Source organism: Rhea pennata, chromosome 10 (genome assembly GCF_028389875.1).
Source record: "Rhea pennata isolate bPtePen1 chromosome 10, bPtePen1.pri, whole genome shotgun sequence".
Taxonomy (NCBI): domain Eukaryota; kingdom Metazoa; phylum Chordata; class Aves; order Rheiformes; family Rheidae; genus Rhea; species Rhea pennata.
Window position 1 is genome coordinate 20,809,434 of NC_084672.1, and position 27,183 is coordinate 20,836,616.

The 27,183-nt window shown below is 38.6% G+C and overlaps 1 protein-coding gene across 5 annotated transcripts in view; it reads left to right on the forward strand.

Annotated features, from left to right (window-relative positions):
• Positions 1 to 27,183, forward strand: part of TMEM266 (transmembrane protein 266) — an 87,344-nt gene that overhangs the window by 20,282 nt on the left and 39,879 nt on the right. For 3 of the 5 annotated variants that reach the window (XM_062583566.1, XM_062583569.1, XM_062583567.1), the window contains exons 2-7: positions 3,385 to 3,591; positions 4,781 to 4,881; positions 5,958 to 6,063; positions 8,293 to 8,481; positions 20,620 to 20,774; positions 26,391 to 26,464. In XM_062583566.1, coding sequence (XP_062439550.1) covers positions 6,050 to 6,063; positions 8,293 to 8,481; positions 20,620 to 20,774; positions 26,391 to 26,464 — 432 coding nt within the window. In that variant the 5' untranslated portion in view covers positions 3,385 to 3,591; positions 4,781 to 4,881; positions 5,958 to 6,049. Of the gene's footprint in view, positions 1 to 3,384; positions 3,592 to 4,780; positions 4,882 to 5,957; positions 6,064 to 8,292; positions 8,482 to 20,619; positions 20,775 to 26,390; positions 26,465 to 27,183 lie in introns of those variants that run through there. The other 2 variants (XM_062583568.1, XM_062583570.1) reach the window with 2 other exon arrangements.

The following is a 27,183-nucleotide window of genomic DNA, read 5'->3' on the forward strand; positions in this document are numbered from 1 at the left end:
TTACTCAGGTGCACATTCTCTATGGTGGTTGCATTCTAACCCAGGCAGAATACTTCAGGATGCACCAAAAGTACTGTTATATAATCAAAACTTTTTTTTTTTCAAACCTTTAAAGTGTATCAGCTTAGGATGCATTTACTTGTGCCCTGTGTGTGCAAGCTGCAATAGAAAAGCTCAGTTTTCAATTTAAAAAATCCTAAATACAATAGATTGTAAAATATGTTCCTTTGCCATCCTAGCATTAGTGAAGAGTTAATTTATGGGAGTCAGTGAGCAGCCACCTTCAACACAGTTGTAGGGCTGAATCTTTAACTGTGAGGGTTTTACAAAGAGAATAAGCCAGACCTGCTGGGAGTTCAGTGTAGCTGCCCCTGAAAACTCCTGGGGGTAATCTTGCTGATTAGATATTTCCCTTATTCCTATTTCAAAATTTCCCTTCTTTCTCTCTGGCTTCCTGGATAACTCCATGCCTTCCTTAAGATTACCCAGTAGGAACCTTAACACCTAGGAGCCTTAATAAACATCATTTCCATTTGAGCTTTACACTGTTATAGACAGCTCTTGGCCAGTGTTGTGGCAATATGATGTTATGAGCAAAAAAACCTGAGTCTTTTCTGCTTACTGAAGTCCTGGAGGAGGGCCTTCTCACTTGAATTTAAATGGCCCTGTGTTCTCCTCTGGTGGTATCATGTGAGGAGGTGTTGGGACTTCTCCTGCTGGAGCTTTCCAGGGCTTCCCCTCAAATGTGCAGGTTTCTGGATTTCTGAAAATTGCACTTGGATGTATATGACCATTAGAACTTTCTAAATATGGATATGTATGGATCTGGTTAAAACTGGGGTTGAAACAAGATTAGGAAAATCAGCCAGTTATAAGAATTGTCAGGTTGTCTTCATTACAGAACTTGTTTCAGTTCTGTAACGAAGATGACTTGCACTGGCAGAGATGAGTGGTAGTGTCATGTTCGTGCTGACCTCCAGGATGCCAACAGTGGGGATAATCACCAAAATTTTCAGCTAATCTGTGGGTCACCTGGGAGTTCAGTGTAGCTGCCCCTGAAAACTCCTGGGGGTAATCTTGCTGATTAGATATTTCCCTTATTCCTATTTCAAAATTTCCCTTCTTTCTCTCTGGCTTCCTGGATAACTCCATGCCTTCCTTTGAAATGCCAAATCAGTTCCCAGTAAGGGTCTGTGTGTAAGTGCCTGACGGTGGCAGGGCAGCTGGATGCCCAAAACCTGCACTGCAGCTGAAGGTGGTGTTTCCTCAGAGCATCTCCTGCTGGGTCTTCTCCAAGTGCAAACTGAGAGACCTCTCTGTTTCTCTAAGCTTCTGCTGAGGGGGTGTGTGGAAAAAATCTTTAGTTAGAAGAAAGGGTCAGAATTTGGTTTTGTAACTACTTGTCAATGCAGAAACTCAGCCAGTTCTGTTTTGTACAGTAGCTTACAGCTTTGTGGCAGATACCTCTTGGAGATTGTGAGCGAATACAACAAACACACGCCTTCCAGCCGCATGGTCTTGATACAACGTGATTTCAGCTCAGTTGAACAGGACGCAAGTTAGCAGAGACTTGAGAAGAGAAAGTTTAAATTGAACTATCTTCCTACTCCCTCCTCATTTTTTTTTCAGGCACACCACGTTGTGGTGTGAATTTTGTAAGGCTGTTTAAACCAATGCTAACGGTTATGGTTTTAATACAGAAGGGGGGGCTAGATCTTTTTTATTTTTAAGGTTGCTCTTGTTTTTTTTTTTTTTTTTTTTTGTTTCCACTGTGTGTGCATATATATATATATGCATATCACACATACTATCTCACACATCCTATGCTTTTGCATATGCTTTCTAAACTGTAGTCTATGCATTGCTTCTTTTTTCAGCTGAACTTTTTCTCCTAGCAAGCAACAGCTGAGGTGTGGTTACTAACACCGAAAGGTTGATGTAAACATTAACAAATTAACTTGGGCAGGAGGTGTACTAAGTAAGGGCAGTAGGGTGAACCTTTGTTCAAGCGCCGCAGTGCGTGACACCACTTCCCCAGCTGAGCGATCCTGAGCATAACCAGCCAAGTGTGGAGCAGCCGCCTCCAGCGCCCCTCAGAGGAGGGACAAAAGAAATCGTAATTCAGGGTGCACTTAAAAATGTTGAGGAGCACTGGCCTGTATATAATGCCTATGCAAAGAATACAGAAATCCAAAAGGGCTTGGAGAGGCAAGCGCAGTAGTTTTAAAGTCTTGGCATGGAAAGAGCTCAGTGAACTGGGTGCAGCTTCCTTCACCTACCGCAGAAGGATGAAGAGCTGAGTCAGCTCTGCTGGGATCTGAACTGTGATCCCAGACGTTTCAAGCTCTACTATTAGTCTACAGACGTTACTTTATACAGAAACCTGGCGGTAGAACTATGCTTTTCATCAGATTACACTGGCCTTTCAGTACATACAAGAGAGTATCTCCATCATTTAGTCTAGCAAATGTTTCTTTCTTTTTTTTTTTCTTTTTCTTTTTTTTCTTTTTTTTTCCACGATACTTCAAACCTTGCACAAGGAACCTTTTGAGGTTATTTCTTTATTTTTTGTTGTATCTCCTTTTAAAACTGTTTGTAATTAACTTGGGAAACAATGTTCCTCCTATTGCCTGCCTGCCTTGAAAGCAGTGATGTCCCAGAGCAAACAGCACTCTCACAAAATGAGCATTGCTTATACTTGAATGGTAACTTGGCATGTACCATGGGCTGTCTGGTCTCAGTTCCAAGAGAGGAGAAACACCCTGGAACTGTTAAGTAATTCCCTCGGATGAGACCAAAGCATTTTTCTTTACAGAGCGCTGACTGGGCTCTTGTGGAACGGGCAGCACAGGAAAGTTGCTTCTCTCGCGCGGTGGTGGAGTACCCAGCGGTTGCCCTTCGTCCCCTGCCCCTGAGCTGCATCGTAACTCTTTGCTCTCGCTATAGCCTCTGGGGGTGCTGGAAAACAGAATCTGCCCGGTGCTTCTTGTAGCCTTTAAACACACAGTGACACAGTCGCACAGAAATTTCCCGTGGCACTTTGAAGTGGTTTATGCTGATATAAAAGGATTTTTTTTAGAAAGTTGTATACATAGCATGCAGATGGGGGGGAGTGCATGGAAAGAATAAATTTCTGCAAACTTCAGTATATATTGAGACATTTCTGTTGCTTGTATAATGCCTAGAAAAGAAGCCTGAATCATTATAATCTGTTTAGGATATATATACAACCTATTACATCCACATTGAAGGTTTCAGTTGTGCTGCCCTCTTATTGTACCTCTTAACCACTTGTTAACCACTTGTATTTTAATCCATTAATTCAGCTAACACGGTAGTTATCTGCATGAAAAATTACTTACTTTTTGCCACTTTTTCTCTCAGGAAGGCTCCACTAAGTCCTTTGGAGACTTGACTCCCTCTGTCTCCTTCCCCGTTTCTCTCCACGTTACTCGTCTCACCTTCATGAGCACCTTATGTTATGGTAACGATCCCTGCAGGGGAGGCGAGTTGGACTCTGCTCCCTCCGGAGACATCGGAGCTATCAGAAGAGCTTGCTGCCAGCTGCAAGGCGCTCCTCCAGCCCTAGAGGTGAGTAAATGTTTCCCTGTAGGTCAGCTATCTCCAGTGAGAGGGAGCAGGTCTGGCTGATTGGCCTTGACAGTGGTCAGACCTGGTTGAGTTGTGAAGCAGAATTCTATGGATATGAATATGCTTTTAAAAAAAAAATGGGTTTCTCTTTTGGAGAGGGAAACATTTCAAGGGTTTGTCTTATGTCAAGGCATTGCAGCACTGCTGGCCCTAGTGTTATGACTTAAATTCTCTCAAAATCTTGAGATTAATCTGAAAATCAAAATTTTAAAGAATCTAGCTGTGAATTTTTTGGTCAATATTTTGTTTGTTAAACCCCCTTTGAGAGAGAGGTCGTGAGTATTAGCACCATGCTCTCTCCTAAATAAATGGTGAGGTTTAGCTATGTTAAGAAATTCCCATTTCCACATCTGTCTACTTGTCCTCTGAGGTCAGCTTCCATCAGTTTTATTCCTATTTCCTAAATCATCTATATCCCCATTTACTTTTGCTTCTGCAGGCCTTCATATGCATATTCTTAATGTCCCCTTCAGTCTTGCAAGGCAGGTGGAGGATGCCTCATGTATTTACTATTTTCTCAGGCTGAGTGCTTAGAAAAACTTTTTTGGGTGAAACTTTCATTAAAATTTTTTCTTGAAAGTATTGCAAACTTGCAGCTGAAAAGGAAGTGTTAGAAAACTAACATCACAAAACAGGACTACATTAGTCCTAGTGACTAGTAGTGACATTTTGTTGTCTTCATGTTGGTAGATATAATAATTGCTATCATAAAACTGCCATAGGCATAAATTCACCGAATCCCTTTAGTGTGTGGTGTGACTTACACATATGCTTTATTTTAAGTAAATATTTAAGTATTTTGCTGCCTCAGGGATATAATAAATAAAATAACTCAAGGACTATGAAGCCAGAGAAAAGGCTCTCATTGATGTAAAATGGATGTTGAATCTATTTTCTGCTGTATCAAACAAGGTTTTCCAGAAGAAAATGGAGTTGTTGCTCTGACTTCAGAAGTATTGTGTGCTTATAGGTAAATGAATGGCATGTGTTTTTCTAAAATACCATATATTTATTGCTTTAAAGCCAGTCATGTTTCTTTTCTTCGTATGGATATTTCAATTGCTTTTGGCTTGCTTACCTGCCTGAGGAGGGTGATCACAGTGCAGACCCTTTCCTTTTACATACCCAGGCACATTATCTAGAAAATCGGAGAATGGATTGACTGCATTTTACGATATTACAAGTTTGCAGGATGTGAATTAAAGCTTTGGAAATGGCTCTACAAATGATGTAAGTTCAGTTTCATTATTTTATATCAGGTGATTGCTAAATGTCATACTGTTGTTATATTTAGATGGTTCCATTGTAAATACTTTGCTAATTTTAACAACTCATCGTGTAAGCAACTGCAATAAAATTTAGTGTAAGAAGTGTTTCTTATCATCATGAAAAATTTTCAGTGTTATTCTCAGTAATATTTTAACCTCATACATTTGTATGGTATTTATTTAGCAATTACTATTTCTATTTAATCAAAATAAGAGTGTGCTTCTATATTTGGGTTGTTGTTTTTAATTGTATGACAGTGGCTTTACAAGTCTCTCATGATATCATTTTCTAAGAATTTTTATTCTTTATCTGTTGTTCTCCATGCTACATTTTTCACCTACCAAAAACCTTCCTATGAGTATGTTTCATTCTCACAAGCTTGTCCTCTTCCATTTTGGTTGCTGTGTACTGGTCCAGGTACAACACAAATGGACTTTTGCCACAAGTGAAGGATGTACCTTTTCCAAGTGTGTTAGTGGGTTTTGCAGATGAAAGTATCATCTTAACAAAGGCTTATCTACAAACTATGTCAACATGAACTAACTCTTAGAAGAGACTTTTCAAATTAGCAAAGAAAGTCAGGAACACATTTCCAAATGGAAAATGCTTGCATTTTAGCGTAAAAAAAAAAAAAAATCTTGAAGCTAACATTCTTATCTGTACAGTATCTTAAACTGTATAGAAAAAAATCAGTTAGCCAGTTGGCTTCCAGTAGAATTTGTGCTTTTGAAGACCTTAGCTTTCTTTGAAAATCTCCCCTTCTGATCTTGGTTATCTTTCTAAATAATCTTGTTTAAAGCAGGGCCTGTGTTATGGAAGTATACATGAAAGCAGGTGTCCGTGTGTGTAAATAAATACGCTATAACTTTATACCTTCCATGATACAGAAGAATTAACCTGGAATAAAAACACCTTGAAAAAGAATCACAGAGAAATAAAACTATTACACAAACTCTGGAAAATAACAAGGGATGACAATGCAGTTCTTTGGAGTACTTGCAATTGAATTTTAGATAACTTTGTTTTGCGTCTCACAGAAACCTCATCTTAGAAGGCTAAAAGTTCTGTGCAGAGCAGCTGGAATTAGTTAAATACTGGAACCACTGCTGATTTGGTTGCATCTTCCAACATGACCAATCCTCAGTAAGTACTATATGATGAAAGTTTTAAGTCGTTTTAAGTACAATGGAACAATTCGTACTTATTGTATGTTGTTGTGGCACCAAGAGATTCCATCAGTATTACTGAAAGGAAAACTTGATATTTTGAATGGGAGCAGTAGGATTTGGTAGGTTATCTAAAGACTGTAAATTAGCCCCAAAACTGAATACAGTGAACATTGCAGATGTACTAAGAATAGCTAGTGGCTGAGAAATCAGTGTTTTCAGACCTGTTGGCATTTTTTCTTTCCTGTTACCAAACCTGTCTCAAAACTATTTTGCCAACACTATTCTGTTTGTTTGTTTTTCTTTTCAGTCACTTCAGTCTGTCTGTTACTTAGTCTAAGAATACAGAAGTTAAATGCTGATGGGAGGGGGAATGCTGCACCAACCTGTTTTCTGGTTTCCTCAGTACTACTAGAAATTGGACCGTTGTGCACTCTTCCACGCGAGAGCAGACCAACTCCGCTTAAGCTTGTAAAGGGAAAGTTCCACAGGATGGCAAATATGACTGCACTAAAATTGAAAACCAAAGAAGGAAAAGTCCATCTAAAATTAGCTCCTCCCTATGGCCTTCTGATTTCCAACTGTTTACAGACATGCATTTCTCTTGGAAATGACAAGAATTTCTATACTTATCTGTTACTAATTAGACAAAGAATGAAATAAAATAAGCTTTAGGTCATCTAAACAGTAGTGCTTACCTCTACTTTCTGCCATTGTATGATGCAGTCACAGCCTTTCCCTGCCAGATACTTGAGTTATAACAGCATTTTCAGATTTTTAAAGTGACTTTCTTTTGTGATTGTGGCAGCAGTTAGTTCTTTTTAATTTAGGAATAATGTTTTCCATCCAAAAGGGATAATCTAATGGTTAGGCTCTGAGCAATAGAGTTGCTCAGACTCTACCTCTTTCACATAGAATTTTATCTCCTCCGCCCAAATCCTTGGACTTACAAAATAGATGAATTAGTCAAGAATCTTCTGAATTATTCATTTTCTTCTGAAAAAATGAACAGTTATTCGGGTTGCTTGAATAGCTTCAAGATTTAATAAGCTTCTTTAAAACAAAATCACTTGTGCAATTTTTGCAGTCAAATAAAAAAGGGAAGTTGGGTGCTAAGGACTTTTTAATTATATCCCTAAGGAAAAAGAATATGTTCACACTTGCTGTTGAAAACCTCTGAAAAGTAGCCTGGGATTTCTTCAGAAGTTAACAAGCACCCTTGGATGAAAGCTAGAGGGGTTTATTCTTGCACCTACTCTGAATCAAAGGGAGCAAGCAGTGTTCACTGGGGATTGCAAAGGATCAGTCCCTGCTGGGACTTGACATGCAAACTCTCTCCTGTAATGAAGTTATCTTTGGTGTACACTAGATAATATGCTAACTGATAAGATTTTGAGTTTCTAGGTAACTACTGTCTTACTATAAATGAGGGAGACATGTGCATAGTCAGGCTCTGTTTTTACATGCATGAGTTCCTATTAAATGTTAGTGGGCCTGTCCAGAATTAGAAGCAAGCTGTGCCTATGGATAGTTACGATAATATTTCTAGATGAGTCCATAATTCTTCAGAACCCTTGTTCTTCTTTTGGAATTACTTTGAAATAACTCGGTGCGGAATGACCTTTTCTGGTTGAATGAAACCAAGTCAGCATCCGTCAGAGCTGTTTGAACATTGACCCACACTGGAAGAGGAGTCAAACTCCATTCTTTTAATTAACAGTTGATTTGTGTATGATGAATAAGAAGCTTAACTGTTCATTGCTCATCAATCTAAGCTACAAAGCAGTGAGATTTTAGTTGGCATAGTTACATGCCTTTTTTTCTGTTGATGTTTTTGTCTGTTTTGCACAAATATTTTGCTGCTAAGTTCATAGTTTGTTTCTGCATTTGTTTGTTTATAATACAGCCATGTATATTTAGTACTTTTGAAGGAACTTTGGCAGAGTCAATTGCTGTTCTACTTTGTGAGGTTTCTGTTGACTTCAGTGAGATCTACTAAAGACAAATTTGAATGGATTTGGGTTAGACATCACCTCTCTCAATGACCTTGCAACAGCTTTTTAAGTCGTCTTTTCAGGATTCTGTGAAGTTCTTGTCTCTCTCTTATTTTCCCTAATTCATTTATTTATTTGTTAGTTAGTTAAATAATTTTTGTGTGTGTGGAGAGATACAGAAAAGTGTTTTTTTTTTCTTATTTTATTTTCAGGCCTGCAATAGAAGGTGGTGTTTCAGAAGTTGAAATAATTTCACAACAAGTGGAAGAAGAGACCAAAAGCATTGCTCCTGTACAACTTGTTAATTTTGCTTATCGAGATCTACCCTTAGCTGCACTTGATCTATCTGTGGCTGGGTCCCAGCTTTTGTCAAATTTGGATGAAGAATACCAAAGAGAAGGGTAAGTATGAAGGACACAGTTTTGTTTTATAGATTTATCTTAAAGAAATTTCATAACCTGTAAAAGAGAAAACCTTGAGATGGAGAGGTGCAGCCACTTGTCCTCAAACTCATTTTAAAAGCACTACCACAGAATGGAAATGACTTTTCTGATGTAACTATTTCAAGCCGGTGTTGTAATTAAGTAATTTCTGTCTGCCCTGTGTTGAAGCCTAGTGTCAGACAGGGAAAACTAGACCAAGACTCTAGCCTGTCAGACAGGCAGAATGGCCTGGTGAAAGCTCTGTGTAAAAGGTCTTTCAGGAGAGTTTCAGGATAACAAGTGGTTAGTTACTGTGATTCTTTTTTACATATGTATGCATCTCCTGATGAAGAGATAATGTTTAATACTCTAGCCTCCTGCTTCCTGGACAGGATATATGCTTTTCACAGAATAATTTGTGTTGTGTAATTTGCTTGTATGAGACCATTGTCTTTGAGAATGTGTATGCACATTACTCCTGTTTTCATAGAACATCTGTTCCATGTTTGTTGGAATAAAACATACAAATGAGACTCATGATATCTGCTCAAACATAGCCCAGTGTCAGATTAGGTAGCATGGTTGTTCTACAGGACATCAGAAGTCATCCTTCTGCCCTATTCAGCCTTCATGTGGGTGTAAGTTCACTCCTGTGCCCAGTTTTCCATGAAAGTTTTGGGTCAGCTGGTGACGATCTAGGGGAATGAGAATGATTCAGAAATGAATGAGATGCTCAGAAGACCTGCTATAGAGGAGTGATTGAAATAACTGTGTTTGTTTCACAGAGTACTTTGAAAGGAACTTATCATAAGACACTTCTCAGTGAGGAAGAGAGTAGTCTGTTCTCTATCTCCATGGTGTTTAGGACAGGAAATAAAGAGCTTAAATTGCAGCTGGGACAGACTACTGGTGTGCATGGACATGGCCTGGATAGCAGTCCGTAGACATCTTTCAGAAGACAGATTTGTGAAGAATTATAAAAATACAGTTTAACATCCCTTGGGACAGAGACTAGGTGACCACTTGTGCTTAACCCCTCTGATTTTCTGATTCTTTGTGTTGCACTGAATTCATATATACTCCATTTTCAGTAAGATCCCTCTAAAAGCACTTCACAGTAAATCATACAGAGCTCTCATGATGAAGACATAAAAAGGCTTTATATAAGCCTCCAATTATTAACAGCTGAGTATATTTTAACCTGTGCTCAGAGATCAGCAAGGACCAACTTGATCTCTGCTCAGCAGTTATTCTGTATGGCAGTCAGGAAGCACTGTGTGGGGAAAGCTCTTGCCTCCTTTAATTTCTTTCCAAATTGGACTTTGTGAGACATCTCCAGAAAGCTGTTACTTCAAACAAGAGGAAGGAAATACATTTCAATTAGGTTATATAAGTATGGTACAACTGTAACATAAAATAACCTGCATAGCAAAAGAGGCACTTTAGAATTAATTTGAGTATGCAGGTGTAACCCTCAGGCTATTTTGGTGCTGGATGAATACCAATTTAGTTCAAATGTGCATTTTCATAGATTTTATGATCTGAAATTTCATTCTTCACAGTGCCGAAGTCCACAGATCTCTCATTGTGACCATTTGAGCAGCTTTTCAGTCTAAGCATGGAAGCAGAGTTGACATTCTTTTCCTCAGCAAAGATCTCTTCCTTCACCCAGATTTCTCTTCTGGCTTTATCTGTCTGAATGGAAATAAGGAAATACTGTATAGACTGCCCAGCTGCAAAGGGGATTCTCTGAAGAAGATTTGGAGCTTTAGTTTGTCTTGGTGCATCTTGGCTGAGTATGTTCAGCTGAATCCCAGGACTGCATCTGCAACTGATGTCTTAAGAAATTCAGGAGCAGAGCTGAGCTCAAGAGACCGAGCAGTAAAAGGCCCCATAGCACCTTGTGGGTTGTTTGGGAATGTGGCTGATTTTGTGAGAGTGGTGTGATTTCTTTCTTGTGGCCTTATTTAGATGTGACTGACTCTGTTCTTTTCCACCTCAGTAAGAAGGAGATACGGTGTTTGGGATCAGTTTGGTACAAGAACAACCAGCTACACCTCCCTCCTGTGTGTGGAGAGAAGGATGTGGGAAGGGCAGTGGCAGGAGGTGGCAGAAAGTGTCTAAGCCCCTGTAGCTTCTGCCAGCGTCCATGTTCCTAACTGTGAAGCCCTGTCACCCCAATGCCTTCCTTCATGTTGCAGAGGGAGATACCAGAAGATACTGCTAATGCTAGTGAGTGCTGAAAGTTGACGTAATACTCATTTTCCTCTCCTTGTCAGCCTGCCTTTTTTTTGCAAACTTGTAAGGGTTGCCTACTATATTTCAAGGGTTGCCTGCTTTTGTCTGAGAATTTCAGGAAAGGTGCCAACTTGTATGAGCTGTGTATATTTGATACGTCTATGTTGGACTAGATCTGTAGCTGATCCAGATAAGCTATAGCTTTTGTAATTTCAGGGCTCAGCAGCAGGAAGGTCTGGCAGGTCCTTGCTCCCTGGGAAGAAGTAATAGAAGAACAGTAGGTTCTTGGAAAATCCTGATTTGTTGTCACGATCTGTCCATGACCCTGCTCTATTAGACTGCTATGATTTTCACTTCCCTACTGTCTGGGATACTGTTTCCAGTTCCTGATGTGGGTTGCCATGCTTGGTCGCTAGTAATTCTCAATCTCCATGCATCAGTCCATAGAGCAACAAGAAGGACATCAGACTACAGATGAAGCAGGAGTCAGTAAAGGAGCCTCTGATTTTGTGGTTTGATTGTGTGTTCCCCAACCCTTTCCTCTTTAGCTTTCATTCGTTAACGCCAGAAGGTGTTCAGTGTGTGCCAGTCCAAACCCAAGTGCAAATTTCACCTTATTGGTAAAGGACACCAGGGGAGTTTTTTGTTTAATCTGAGAGAGAGTTTCTATCAGGAAACAAGCCATTAATAAGCAACCAGGCACAGGTGGGTGGTAGCTCAGCCCTTTTACTGTGCCTGAAAACTCTCAGATGGCACCAGGCTAGCTGCTACTCTCAGCAAAAAAAAAAAAAAAAAAAAAGGGGGGGAATTGGTCTGTCATTTGTTGAACTGGCATTCCTGCAGCTTTAAAGATACTGGAATAAAAATCTTTATTTCGTGCCCTTTGATAGGGCTTTGCTCCATCTTATCAAATGCTTAGGGCAGTCAGTTCCCAGCTCTCTCTTGATGTTGTTAAGGGAGTTTTGTGGCAAGTCTGAGCTATTTTTGTCAGAAATTCAGTTTGCAATGCTGATCCCTGTGCTAAGCAACAAAGAGAGGACTGCAGACTAGATGGCATATAAAGTGAGTCCCTGAAGTACATCTGCAAGATTGGCAGTAGTGAAAGGGTGAGGAGGCAAGAAAACCCTTCCTCTGTTCTCCCAGAAATCCTCGTGTAAACCACAAACCCTGGCTTCTCCTAATGTGGATTGAACAAGAATTCTTTTCTCTATATATACTTCTCAGATAAGGAAAGTATCAAGATTTGCATGATGAAAATTGTCTAGTTTGTATGGAATTTGCGGCGAGAAATGTTTTCATTCATTGTAAATCATGTAGGTGGGCTGCTATCACCTTCTTTGTACTGAAAAAGAGTAAGGTGCCTGTGATCTCTGCATACCACAGTGAGTGAAATGAGAGGTTGCTGCATCTGGCAGCATTGTAATGAAGCAGTAGATCTTACTCTTCAGAAAAAGGGTATTTTCTGATAAATACAAACAATATGTAATTAAAACTTTTTGAGTTTTATATGATTATAGCAATCTACATATATAAAGATACATCTCTTCTGCCTAGAGGAGCACTGTGAAGCAATAGTAGCCTGGTTCTCAGAACCAGTATAAGTGTGATGCTAATGACTTAATTAGTCGTGCTGATCTGCCCTGCAGTCAACTTGGTAGAAGTCCCCTTAGATATCCCTGTATGGTGCTGTGCTCCATGCCTAGACATTGCAGAAGCGATTGAGGCATATGCCAGAGACATGTGGATGAAAAGTAAGTTCATTCGAAACATGTACCTGGGTACTGAGGAGAACATGTAATGCACACTTCTAAACATATCTGTACCAGATTAGGAGATACTCTTGTACATAAAGTAGCAGCAAAGCAGACGATTTTCTCTGCGTCTCTGAATTTATTTGGGAGTCTCTGTTTACACTAAACTCAGTTTGTATGAAAAGAATATGTAAACGTTTCTTTAAGGAGACTGATCTCTCGAAGTTAAGAAGCTTTTTAAATTTTAACCTTAGCTCCCACTGCCACTCTAAATTTCTTTTTTCTAGTCAAGTTTTCTGTTTTACAAAAATAATGCTTTCTCTCTGCCATCAATGACCAACAAAAATGATTGGAAAACATTGGGAAATTTGCCTCATGCAGAAAGTTGTGTGTGCTATAAACAAATGGGGAGAGGGAAAATCTCTCCCCATATTTTCTTTAGATTCCAATTCAGAGATATTATTCATAATAAATTATAAGATGCATGATAGACTGGGTGGGCATTTTGGTGAAGAAATACATACCGGACAGCAAGCTTCTGTCTTGATAAAGATCTGTGTTTGATAGGGGTAGAAAGCAAGGGGAGAGAGCACAGTAGCTTTTATTTGTTGTATTTGTTTTATATTGCTGCTCTTGAATTTTCCTCTGTTAAACATAAATTTGAAAGTTGAAGGTGCTTTAAACTAGCCTGTTTTACATCAACAGCTATAAAGGTTATGAGTTTCACACAGTTAATATGACTCAGTTGACATTAGCTGTAAATAGTCACACCATTGTAATTTAATCATTTATGATCATCTGTTCATAGCCTTAGATTTGCTTGGTTGGAGGCTGACTAGAAAGTGAATTAAACTGTAGGAATGCCTGCAAAAAGAAAGCTGCAGGAAGGATATAGAGAGAGATAAAGAAGAAGGAAAAATAAAACTTAACAGAGAAGTGTAGAGATTCAAAAGTTAACGCACAAAAGAATCCTTAGAGCTTTTCATTTCAAATTGGTTGCAGCCCTTCACTGATGAAAGTATTCATCCACCCTGGGAGAAAAGGATGTCTATTCCTTCAATCTGTCCTTTGTAATTGTGTCAGATAGATGCCATAGTTCTGGTATTCATATTCATCTTTCAGTTTTTATTTTGATCTCTCCGGGGTATTTTACTTGTATTATCTGTAAATCTGTAAGATTTAAAGGTACTTTAACCAAATGGACTAGAACAGACTAAGTTTCTGCTTTTTTCGTCTTTATCTGGAGCGATATTCAAATACTCAAAATACAGTCTCCTTTCTGAAAAGTTTGGTGCACCTCATGCAGATCCGTGACCATACCGGGTTGATACATGGTGAATAATCAAGTCCAAGCTACAGATTCGTGCAAAGGTTTTGGATGGATGGCAGAACTGTTCCCTATAGTGAGCAAGTTCCATGTATTTGCACATGTGACTTTAAACTTATTTTTAGCAGCCAGCTGCAGTCTGAATCCAGAAAGATTTAAAAAAAAATCTTAACAGTATATAGCGAGTGAGACTGTAATGCTGATTTGTTCTTTGTGCAGTACTATATCACTGCTATTCTCTGTGCTCTGGTCTGTAACTAAGACCTGCACTGCAGCAGAAAAGGGACATTCAGCACTACCAAATCTGGGAGGTGACCAACTCTTTGCTAGAGAACACGTGAAACATTGGATTATATTACAAGGATGCTCCATGGTTTAGAAACCTTTTTTCTAATACAGATCGTTTATAACATTTATCCTTGTAAAATGTTGTTCTCCAGAATAGCTCATTACTTTCTATATCCTAGTATTTAAATCCTCGGAGATTATCTACCTCATAATGTCCATCTAACATGTTTTATCGGTAACACCAATTGATGGAGGGAATGCTGCTACAAGTAAAAAAGAAATTGATTTTCTAGCTCAGTTTTTTTTCAAACTTTTCTGATTTGTTGATCTTTTTTCTCCTTCCTCTCCCCCCAAAAAATCTGATTTTCCTTGCTACTTTCTGTGGATAGAGGTGTAATAGAAGTAGCAAATTATTTTTCTGGAGAGTGGAAATGATATGGGCCTAATTTATTTGGCTCAACATCAGACATAATTGTTTAAGTTGGAAAAAATGTGGCTTCACGCAAAAACGGAAAAATAAATAAAGGGGAAATGTGGAAAAGAGAAATGTTAGGTTGGAAAGAGAGTCCATGAAAAGGTCAGCTAAATGCTAAGTAGCAGTCTTAAAGCAAATCAGACATTAAGATTCATTAGGAAAGAAACAGAGAATAAAACAGAGGCCATCGTTGTGCCTCTATAAATGCAGACTTTGCCCACATCTTGAACTCAAGTGTAGTTCTGGTCCCTGTCAAAAAGAATATGGTAGATACAAAAGAACTGGAGAGGACTCAAAGGAAAAGCGTGATCAAAGGTGTGGTGCAATTTCGATTTGAGAAATAACCTTGGAAGGTAGGACTCTTCAGTCTGGAGAAGAGATGGCTCGTAGGAGATTTGGTTGAGATTACAAAACCTGTGACAGAGAGAGGTTAAAATAAGGTCCAGTTTCCTCCCTCTCCCAGTATAAGTACTGGGGACATTAAAAAATTAGAGCCAGGTTCAAAACAAACAAAAAGAGGTAGTTCTTTACAAAGTTGGTAGTAGATCCATGGAACTACTTGCTAGAGCATATGTGGCTGCTAGTAGCTTATCTGGCCTTAGGGGAGACTGGACAAGTTTGTGGAAGAGAAGTTCGTTGGAGGTTACTAAAAATCCTCAAAACCCCATCTGGTTCCAAAGTCCCTGAGCTGAAAATAGTTGGATGCTGGGAGAGATTTAGAGGGAAGTAATATATTTGTCTTATTCTTGTTCATCTTTAGACATCTGCTCACAGCCACTATTGGAGACAGGATACCGAGCCTTTGTTCTGACCTACTGTGCCTACTTTTGTTTCTTAAAGGTTGGTTTTGAGGATGATGTTAGTATTTTAATAAAGACCTTAGCCTAAAATGTAAAAGCATGATAAACAAATTTTCTAATGGTAGGAATAATGCACCAGCTAATCTCAGGATATCTGTGAACAGTGAGATATAGACCTGTGAAGAAAGCACCTGGGGATGCAAATGCATCAAGTGGGCTACTTCAGCTAGAGATAGAGAAGCATTCGTGTAATTAAATTGATTCCAAAATATGTACAGCTCTGCCTGTATTCACATGCAGAAGGCACTACCGGGACGAGTAGTGTCTTCTAGAGTGTCTTTTTTTTTTTTTTTTTTTGCAAAAAGACTGGATTTCTTAAAGAAAGGAAATGAGGGGATGTCATTGTTTTGTATAAATGCATCAGGGACATAAACACTAGCAAGGGAGAGGAGCTAATTGAGCTGAAGAACAGTGCTGGCACATGAACGGATAGGTGTGAACGGGCTGTGTGTACATTTAAACTGAAAACTGGAACAATCTTTCCTACTGTTAGAGCAACAGAGTTCTGCAGCAGTTCTCCAAGAACAGTAAAGGGATTAGAAATTGTAAAGCTTGTAGATGAAAAAGAGTTGAGGATGCCATCCATAGTTAAGCTTTTGTCATTAGTGTCACTGCAAATGAGCCTCTAGGAGAAATCCAGGACAGGGGTGCAAAGCTGCACCTCTTCTCTGAGTTCCTCCAGGCCTTCACCTGCTACTTGTAGCCTCCTGTGAGGCTCTCCTGGCAGTTTTGCCACAACCAGATTTTATATTTTATTTAGCCTTTCTGTATTTCAGTCACTTCCTGGTCATGGCCTTTCTGCTCCTTCAGATAGTGATTTGGATCTCATCCATCGTTCTGTTTTCTAATTGTAGTCATCTTGTGAGATGCAAACACTTGCTGCTTAGCCAAAAAAAAAGGGCAGGGTAAAGTATAACACAAATTCTGATATCTGTTTGCAAGACCAGAAAATAGAAATAGTGACAGCTGTTAACAGCTTGAACAAATTGTTTGTAGTGTTTCCTTAGCAAAGAAATATGTTAAACCCTTCCCAGTTTTGCCTTATGTTCTTTTCCAAGCTGTTTATTAATAAAACTAGCAGTCACGATGACAGATTGGCTTTCCAGAAAGCCATGTGTAAAAGAATCTTTAAAAAGAATTATTCCTGGTAAAATTCCACTGAATATATTTTAGTATCTCGTAATAAAACTTGGCAGTCCATATTATCATCAAGCAAAAAAATCTTATTCCAGTGCACTTACCTCACCCAGGCATTGTAAGGAAGGTAAATAATATTCCTATGGTATAGATGGAGTAACTGAGATACCTAAAGAATGTGTCCCAAGTCATACAGGAAAGTTGTCCCAGGTTGTATTTTACTTGTATCCTATATAATGGATGAGATCTACAGGCAATAGGTAGTCAGAACACCAAAAGAAGCTTTATTTGTTCTCTGAATAAAACGGAACACTTTTAGAGTAAGGGAAGAAGTGTAAAAGTTAACTTTTCTTTTTTTGAAAGATTCGTATGGCTGTATTTCTAGTCTAAACTTCACGTAGCTTTGCAGTATTGCAGAGGACGTGGCTAGGATTTGGAAAAATAAATTAAAACCTACATGAATGCCAGTAGGGATTTGTTTTTCCTCAAATACAGGATTTCTCACCTATTAAATAGATGAGCTTTCATACATCAGGAAAAGGAGATACTCTACTAAGACAGGAAACAGGCTTAAAGGAGATTGGTGCATTAGGAGCCAGTGTGGTTGGTATGTCAGTGGTATGTTAGTTTTAACTAAATATATTCCTAGTTAAATTACAATTCCTTTTATTATTTAAGTCCACCTTTCACAAGAGGTAAGAAGCGAAAAAAGCAAGGCAAGAACAGGACTCTACTATATATGTACTACTCATAATACTGTGTAGGTAGCAGGGAATGAGCCAGGCAAGCAATCATCCAGTGCCTCATTTTTAGGGCACAGTGTGCTGATCCTTAGTGTTAGTGGATTCTGAAGACTTAGAAGAGGTCAAAGGACGGTATCTGCAAAGCAACCCGCATGGCAGTGACGTGAAAATGCTAATTACTGTCTCTTCACAGGACAAGTGTTAAACAAATGTACCTTAGTATAATAAGTTAAGATACAAAACTGGAGGTTGTTTTCCAGTGCTTAATTTTTAAACAATTCTGCAGTTTGGAAATCAATTTATATACTTTATTAGTGATACATAAGTGTAAACATGCAGATACTCTGCAGTTTACCTCTTAAGAACATTGCTTTTCCAGTTATAAGCTGTTACTTTAATTCAGAAGCTTTTTGGAATCGGTGAAATGTTGCCACTACAAAGACAGAAACAACTCCACATTCCTTAGCAGTTAGAGAGGTAATGACTAGATTGAATAAAGATTATCCTGGCTGTATGTAATGTCTACAGGGTATCACAATTGATTTATTCTTACTAGTTTGGTGTATTTTAAAATCTTGACTATATAGAGCTTTTAAAGGAATGTACGTAGGCCCTCTGCTGATCATTCTGAGAACAGGAAAGAGGAAAAACTACCCTGCAATACTTAAAAGCTGGCAAAACACACCTTTTGGGAAAGGGGAGATAAATGTAAGAAGAGAGTAGAACCAAAAAGTTTTCTAATTAAACAAGGCCATTCCTTAGTGTTGTTTTTAGAAAAATCCCCCCCCCCCCCCCCCAAAAAAAAAAAAAAAAAAAAAAAGGAGGAGGAAAGAAAAGCAAAATAACAGCTGTAGTGAAGACAGGTTGTCCTGTTTTGAGATAGAGTAAAATAAAATCCCCTAAAAGATAAACTTGCTAAACGGCCTACCCCAATGCCTTTTTTGCTGATGTTTTAAAAATAGCTATTTTAAATCCAGTAAATCCTGTATTTTTGAGTTCATTAAAGTTGTTTCTTATTGCTATTTTTTTTCAGGCAGTTTTTGAGGAAAAACCAGCCTTGAATGCTTTTGTATTTTAGGCTTGAACCTTAATACAGTTAAGCTAAAGACAATTCCGGATAGTAACAATTGCCAAATCTTCTTTGAAGTTTAAAGTGTCAACAGAAAAGGCCTTTCAGGGTCAGGTAATCAGGCAGCTCTGAGTACAGGTGTTTAACAGATACTCTCAATTTTGAGCATCCACTTGACCATACCAAGTCTCTGAACACTGCTTAGCATCGCTTACCCACACTCAAAAATGAGGGGGAATTTCAGGGAATGTTTTGTGATGTTTTTCCAAGTGTTTGATTATAAAATGGGCTGGATTTAGAGCTGCTTATTTAGATTTGATCAGTATCATCTCTTCTTGTATACTATTGATTTCTGTGTATTGACATTTTAGTTAGATGGTGTGGTTACAGCAGCATGTAGAGGTGTAGCTCAGCTTCTGAAACCTAAGTTAATAAATCATGTGAGCTTTTTACATTGCTTTGAGAATACAAAGTTTCAGGTAAGCATCAACGTTATCAGAAATGGGCCAATATAGGAACGTAACAAAACATGATGGGAAATGATACAGTAAATATGTATCATAAAGTGAAACTATTAGGATTTTAGGAGAAAAAAAATATAGAGTAAGTATCAGGATAGGCTTTATACTTCAGGATAGGCTTTATGCTTTTGAGCTCCATGCTGCTATTACTGCTATTACAAATATTTCCAAAAGACAAATTTGAAATTTTGCAAAACCCTTTTGAAAACCTGTATGTGCAACAGCACGGCATTTCCTGATTCACTAGCTGCCTTCTGGTCCTGGTAGCTGTACTTAGCAGGAGTTGTTGCAGCTTCTGTCCCTGGAACATGCAGGTTTTCTTTTGAAACCCAAGTACAGGTTTTCCCTGAAGCTGCTGATTACTGAACTCTGACAGCTTGCACAGTAGTATACTGCCAGCTGCTAAGGGGAGTTTGGACCAAGGGTGGGACAGAAATTTCTGCAGAAGTTCAAAGCTGTTGATAGGTAGTTGGGAGTTGCAGTGAATGAGCTGCACTATTGATTGGAGAGGGGTTGTTAACTAATACTAAAACTGGTTATAGCAAATTTTGCTGCAGAGCCAAGCCGAGCTGTGTCTTAAATTTCATCGCTAATGAGAACACCTACTGGAAAATATTAAGTTACTGTGGACCAGAATTTCAGCAGTTGTTATCACATGATGTTGAGATAATAGCTATGTGCTCTTTTAATTCTTGTCACAGTTCATTTGAATCTTTGAACTCAGTATCTGTATTACTGAAGCAGCCAAGGGCTCCATATGGTGCAGCTCACTTCACCATGCCTAAACCTTCCTTTTCCCCCAAAGTACAGTGACTCCATCCAAACTGTTGGGAGCAGTCCTTGGCATGTGTTGTCTCACAAACCATGCTACCCCCAACCGTGGGAAAGTACCTGGCCTGAGTCAAAACCAGACTGGTGGAAGTTAGACAGAATGGTGAGATGGACAGCCTTGGCCAGTTGCTGGAGACTTTGACAGGCCTTGTATTTTCACTAGTGTAGGCACCACCGTGGAGCCACTGAGCTTGTTCTTCAGCGTCTTCCAAACTCCTATGGGTCTTTTCCATGATGTTATGGACTAAAAGCTGCTGATAGAATTTGGCAGCTCTCACCTGATTTGTCTGATACTAGAACAGGGATAAAGGCGGAAGACCATAGAACACCACACCAGAAGAACTCTTCAAAATCATCATTATTTTCTAACCTAATAGCAGAGTCCCTCTGTGCCTTGGTATCCACAGATAAATGATTGAAGCATATATGTCAAAATAAATACATGTGAAAGACTGTGAGGCAAGGAGAAAGTAGGAAAGGAAGCATGCATGAGAGATCAGCGCTGCGTTAGTCTGTGCTTTGGAAGACACTCAGGATCTGGTAACCTCCGGAGGGTCTGAGAACCTCATTAGAGGAGAGAAACTTGAGCAAGATCCCCAGGGTGGAATTTCACCTCTGTTCTAGTAGCAATTAAGCATGCTTATTAAATCAGTCAGCACAACTGACAGATGTAACTAGGATTTAATGATGTACTGATTTGGAGAAGTGTCTGACCTTACTAAAGAAACCAATAAAAGTGGATGCAAAGTCTTTATACATTATCAATGATTATATCCATAACAGCAGAGCTTGTCATTTCTAGTCCACTGCTTTTTAGCGCTTTTCCTTTTTCACTACTTCTTCTTCTTCTTTTTCCCTCTTAATTTTATTTCCCTAGATCTAACTGGCTAAAACCGTGCTGTGGGAGACGAGCAGCTGTGTGGCAGGTATTTTTGCTCAGTGCAAGTCTCAACAGTTTCCTGGTAGCCTGTGTAGTATTGGTGGTGATTCTTCTGACTCTGGAACTCCTAATAGATATAAAGCTTCTCCAGTGTGAGTAGGAGGATTTTTTTTTTTTTTTAATTTTTGGTGAAATATAGGTTTAACTTGCTGGGAGGTTTTTGAAGAGGGGAGGTTGTTGGGGATTTTTTTTTCCTATCATTTGAATGATTACTAGGCTAGGAAAGAACTGTGTTTTTGTGGAACCCTGGTATAGTGAAATTGGCCCATGCCTATTGTTTTGCTGGCCAAATTCAGTATAGGACATTTTCAGAGGTTTTAAGCAGAGTATGCATGTAGGTTTCTGCGCATGTGTCATTAATACCTGAAGAGGTCTGTCCTTTAGGACAGCTACTCTGTATACACAAGAAAAAAGATCCTTCGTGCATGGTTAGTTATCCTGACACTTGTCACATGCATGTGGATAGATGTAAGTGAAGAATTTGCTAATGCACTTGGCGCTATCTTTAATTTACTTTGACTGAGATTGGTAGGAATTGAAATTATGTTTTTCTATTTTGTAATGCACTGAAACGATACAGATTTTCATTATACTTTGTTAATGTACTGTGAGTCAAATAACAGCTGAAATAGTTTTGCTCTATCTGAATTCACTCTACACAGGTTCCACAATGCAATTTTGAATGCTGTTATTTTGCTTCCTAATACATCTTTTCTTTTCCACTTCTTTTCCTCCATTCCCTTTTTTGCTTTGTATGATGCAAATCTTATGTGAACACAAATATCGACTATATTTTTTCCTCTGAGAAATGTTGAAGAACAATATTTAGCACCTTCCTACAATCTCATATGTTTTGAAAGAGCAATAACGATGTTCAGACAATCCCAAAAATGCAAGAATATGTAGCCTGAATGAGTCACGGCCTTCTATCTCCTATAGGAGTTTCAAATTGAACAAGTGAATCATTTTCTTGATTTGGCTACTGATACTAGTGGAATTATATTTCACTGTAAAGATTTAAGTATTATAATGTAAAAAGATTACTTTAAAGATATAGTGTTGGTAATTATGAACGTTTTATAAGCCCTGTAAGACAAAATCACTGATTAAGCTGCCTTCCCCACACCATTGCTGATGCTTGCCCCAATCCACTTACACTTTTGTCTGACATACTGCTCTGAGCATAGCTACTCCATTACTCTTCTAATCTTGTGCTTATTTTCTGCTGTCTCCGGTCATTTACCATTTTGGACTAAGAAACTCAGAATTTGGACAAAAATATAGTTTTCAAAAGTCAAGAATGCTAGTTGTGATCTATGTCCTTAAAAACTGGATGAGGAATAATCTTTCAAGTATATATACTGAGGAGCTACATCTTTCTGTTTAAGCATAAAGTTGTCACTTCTTGCAGAGCAAAGGAGTTTAAAGGCTATTTCTTAGATTTTTAATGCAGTTTTGGAGATGGTCCTGTGGGATCACATGCCTGCTTACCATTTATTTTCTGAAGAGTCTTCTGAAGAATGTATGTTAGGGACTATTTCTCCTTTGTGTATCTGGTGTAAGTGGTATTTGTAAAAACTTCACACCTTCCACTGGATGTGTGAGATAGAGACGTGTGGTCAGACTGGGAGATTTCACTGTTCAAAGGCTGCCCCTGCCCTGTGTGCATTTTCTCAGCACCTGAGAGGGAAGGACCCTTTCAGTTGTTTTGCTATTTTGCATTGTAAGTAATGCATCAACCCTCCACACTTCTCATTACTTCTTGTCCCCTGTAGCTAAATTCCTTGCAATCTATTTTAAGATTTTCTTGTCTTTAATCAGATATAGGCTATGTTGGTGGGGCTGGTATAAGTAGTGTAGTTGTGCCATAGGAGGAAAAAACATCACTTACCTTAAGCTTTTAAAAAGCCATTAGGGTGTAATTATCTTTTTCAAAAATGTAATTACAGTTTATAATGATTCCTTATTCTATATGAAATCAAGCAATGCATTAGGATATGTTACAGCACATCACTGCCAATTTTGTTCATAATAACAACTGCTAACCTGCATTATAGGTTGTAATTACTTAGGAAGTCTCCTTTTTTAAAAAATTAAAGATTTTAATGGGTTCTGAGTTCTGTGTGCAAAACTGTTTCATGAAAAGCCAGTCTTCTATGGCTGTGATATTTTGAGAGCATCATTTTCCTCTCATACTTTTAGCAAAGCAATTGCACTGTGCATTTCTCCCATGTTCAAAATGGTCAGTGCTGTTGATGGAGACCTCATTTGCAAACAGGTAGGTCATACAGATAAGAAAGGCTGAGACCTTTCAGGATATTTTAGCCCAAATTATATTTATGCTAGGGTTTGAAACTCCAGAAAGCAGACTTATAAAAGGAACTCTAATAACAGTAGTATTGTTCCAAGCTTTTTTTTTGTCCTATCTTCAAAGCTTTTCACATTCATTAGCCAAATAATTGCTTATTACCCTGTGATGCAAGGATTATCCATGTTTTGCAAATGGAGAAATAGATGTATATTAAATCACGTGCACCTAATTTCCAAAAAGGAGGTCATGGTCATAACCTGGATTAGAAGTTGGCGGGTTTCTGTGCTCAGAAGTGTAGCCCCTGCTTTCCCTTTCTCTTTCTTCAGTGTTTGTGGGAGTAGGTGAATGAGGGAATCATTTCAGTCTAGTCCTCCCTTTGAAGTTGACTATGAGGAGGTGTATGTGTAGAAGGCATCAGGTCTTCCTAAAAACAGTGAACATGAACAGTGTACCCCTGAGCACCTGGCTGCTGGACTGGGGCTCTGTGTGAGTACTTGCGTAGTTGTGCAAAGAAAATGCAAATAGAGGTGAAGGGATGCCTCAAAGGAGGATGGGTTCCGGGCTTGCCCAAACCATGCAGTGTGTATCTGCTGCCAGCCCCTTGCAGAGGCAGCAGAGTTTGTATCTGCCAGCAAATCAGCATCAAGAACATCCATCAAATGCAAGAGCCAGTGGTACGGTCTCCCTTAATGGCCACTCGTAATTTATCAAGTTGTGTTTTTCCTCCCTCCCTTCTCTGTATACATCTTGAGGAGAGCTGAAGGGGAGGGAAAGATGGAGAAAGTAGGTTGAGTTTGTCCGTACCCCCCATTTTATCCTGAGCCGTTTTCCTCGCAACTAACGACTGTCCTGGGTGGACATTTATTTTGTTCCCATAGAACCAGGCAAGCAAAGAGTAAAATAAACCTTTAGGCTTTTAGCTGCAGTTTTGGGGGAAAGAAGTTCTGAATACTGTTTTGGCTAAAAGTGGCAGCTACATAACTCTCTAGGTGCTTTGCCTCAACCCAAATCCCAGTGATGTATCTCAGCCACCACAAAGCAGAGCTGAGCAGGTCTTGGAGAAGAGGAGCCTTTTCTTTTTCTAGCCTTTCACTACGTTTTTGAAGAGAAGTCTGTTGGAAGAGACAAATGTCGAGCACCGGTATACAGGCTAGTGATTAAGCTCTTGTTCAAAAGCTTCTTGCTTGGACAACTATTTCAAATTTTTACAGTTTTACTAGGAATTTAATTGCACAGTTGCATCCAGTGGTCTTTGCTACAGTTAATGTGGCATCAGAAGTTATTTTTCTCCCCAAACTGTGATTGCTATATCTTTCTCATCCACTAAGGGGCAGCTGGAGTCTTGAATGTCATTCGATAGCCCTTTGAAAGATAATTTACAAATGGCTTCCGCTTGTTCTTCTTTCTGCCACCCTATTAAGGCAGTGTAATGTGAAAGTTAAGTATATCATATTTTCCCTGTTATTTCACCTGTAATGAATTTCTCTGCTCCACCACAGCAAAGCCCATTATGTCAAATCCTGAACCCCAGTTGCCAAGAGTTCCGGCAGCAGCCCCTACTGATGATTTTTGTTGTATCTTGATTTCTTCCTCTATTCCTTCCCTTTCCTTTCCATTTTAATCAGTTTTAATTTTAAAATAAGCTGTTTGGTTCAGTGCGTACCATGCAGTACAGCGCATGTGTTTGTTCATGTTGGAGTTTAAAGTTAATTCTGCTAATCTTGAGGCACACGGAGGCATCGATTGCCTTCAGCTTTGCAGTTACGCAGTAATACTTTGAAACCGCAGGACTGCACAAGCTATTTTAGTTTGTCTGCAGTAGGGATGGTAGGCTCACAAATAACCTGAAATATAGAGAATTTTTTCCTCTTCGTTTCGGTTTTCTGAACTTGAGAGCATGTGACTTTCTGAGTAAGAGTTGCCTGTAGTTCAGATACTACGTATCCTTTTAGTTTTCTGCTTCATTTTTGTAGCAATGAAGGGAACACTGATAACAGAATTTCATTTGAACTTGCTTCGGGAATCTTGCAGATCACCAGACATTCATTTTCAGTCCTTAAAGACAATTTAGATCGTAGAGCTTCTCATGCTTCTCATCTTGCAACAAAGTCAATTGACCAAGTTTAGTTTGTTTTGCTTATAATGAGATGAAAGCTTAGTTTAATACCGGTGAGTGTCCATGCAAGGCTTTAGTACAGTCTAAAATCGTATTTCTAATGAATTCAGATTAATTTTCCTGATTGTTCCTGTAAGTCACTTTCTAAGAAGACCTTTATTCCAGGTCCCTTATTCCACTTTGAAAGTGGAAAAACTACCTCTCAGTGGGTGTAAAGAGTACCCATATAGGAAGTTAGTGTGTAATAGCCAGAAGTGTATAAATTAACATCTTAGTTTACTCTATGCAGACTTATTTTTGTAGAGGAGTTGAAAAGAAGTGACCTAAGTAATTTTAATAGTCACTGTCTTTGTGAAAAATAGTGCTTATGAAGGCATTTATGTGGTTTAACCAATTGCTTTAAACAGACATTTTGATTTTATTTACTGTAGCTTTATTGAGTGTTCTTACAGAAACTTGCTTAAAGACAAAGCTGTCCATTTGACGGCCATATGTATCCTGAAATACACTGTACAAAATAGGTCCATTTTTGTAAATGTATTTCTCCCCCAAATTAGAAACTCAGATGGTATTTGACAGACCCCATCAGATTCATGTTTTGAGATTTGATCTTATTAACAAGGAAATTGGTTCTTTACCTGGCTGATCTCACTCTAGTTTTTCTTGAGTCAAACGTGACTCTGAGAGAAATGGAATTTGAGCTGGTCATGCTAGTTCATGGACAGCTGCACAAAAGTCTACCTAAGTGACTTATGTAGATGCCTAGAAATAGATTTTAAAGCCCAGTTTGAGCACTGGTTTTTAAACATCTGATCCAGCCAATTACTGATCTTCTAAAGTGAATTGTCAAAGACTAAATAAAATATCTGCAGGCATAATGGAGCCTTCTGTTTGGTTATAGAAGTTAAACTCTGATTTTTTTAGGTATAGCAAATTCAGTAATGCATCCTATGCTGAAGTAGAGCATGCCATGAGAGCATGGAGCAGTGACAGAGCATCAAAGACCTGAAACGTGTGTCATGGCTCACCAGCAGTCCCATCCGTAAGAGCTCTCCTGAACCACTGCTGCGGCTGTGAATGTGCTGGCCTATGTTAGCACGAGCAGCTGACAGGACTGGAGCTCCATGTCCCATTACATCCCATCCCCTTTCTGGTACTTCAGTCATAAAATCTCAGAAGGAAAGCTTCTCCCACATGTGAGTTGTAGCAGTACTAATGATATTAAACATAAGTTGATTTCAACTACTATAATGATGCTTCATTGTATTGTGTTAATTGCAGTTTCAAGTGCTTCACAGTTTGCAGGAATAATTCACTGGATCAGCCTAGTCATCCTGTCTGTTTTCTTTTCAGAGGTATGTATAATCAAAGATCTCACCACATACAGAAATGTAAAGTATTTCTTGTGCTGTCACTGCAATTGTGACAGTTTAACATTGATTTAATTGTGAATAAATGCAGCACAGTGACATTGTATTTTTAAAAGAAAAAAACGAGCAGTTGCCATTCTTAATTGGCAAACTCAGAGATCCTGTTTGTAGTGCTCTTTGTCCATTGCCTAAAACTGGCAAGGAAAGGTGGAAGATACTGTCTTACAAATTATAATAAAAATGCTGCAAAAAAGATAATCATCTCTGAATCACCACGGACTAGGACAGGGCTAGTTTCATCCCCTTGCTCTTCTAAAAATTTTGTTCCTATCACTGGGAATAAGAATTTCTTTAGAGAATAAAGATCTGTAGATTTATTTTACAGAAAGATCTGTTTTAAGAATGGAATTATTTCATCTCACAATTTACCATAGGTTGTTTGTATATTTTAGATCGTTGCATCTCACCTGTGTTACTAGTATATAGAAAGATAGAAGCCCATTAAGAGAATGAAACAAATGGTGAATTTCTTTGCAAATACTTGTATGATTATATGCATTGGAAAAGGCTATAGTCACGATATAAAAAAATGACCAAATTGGGTTAATTTGTTTTAGTTTTCAACTTTATTCCAAAAAAAGTAATCTGTATGGAGACATTTAGACTACATCTGAAATGTCCAAAATATCTATTTAGGTTACTTT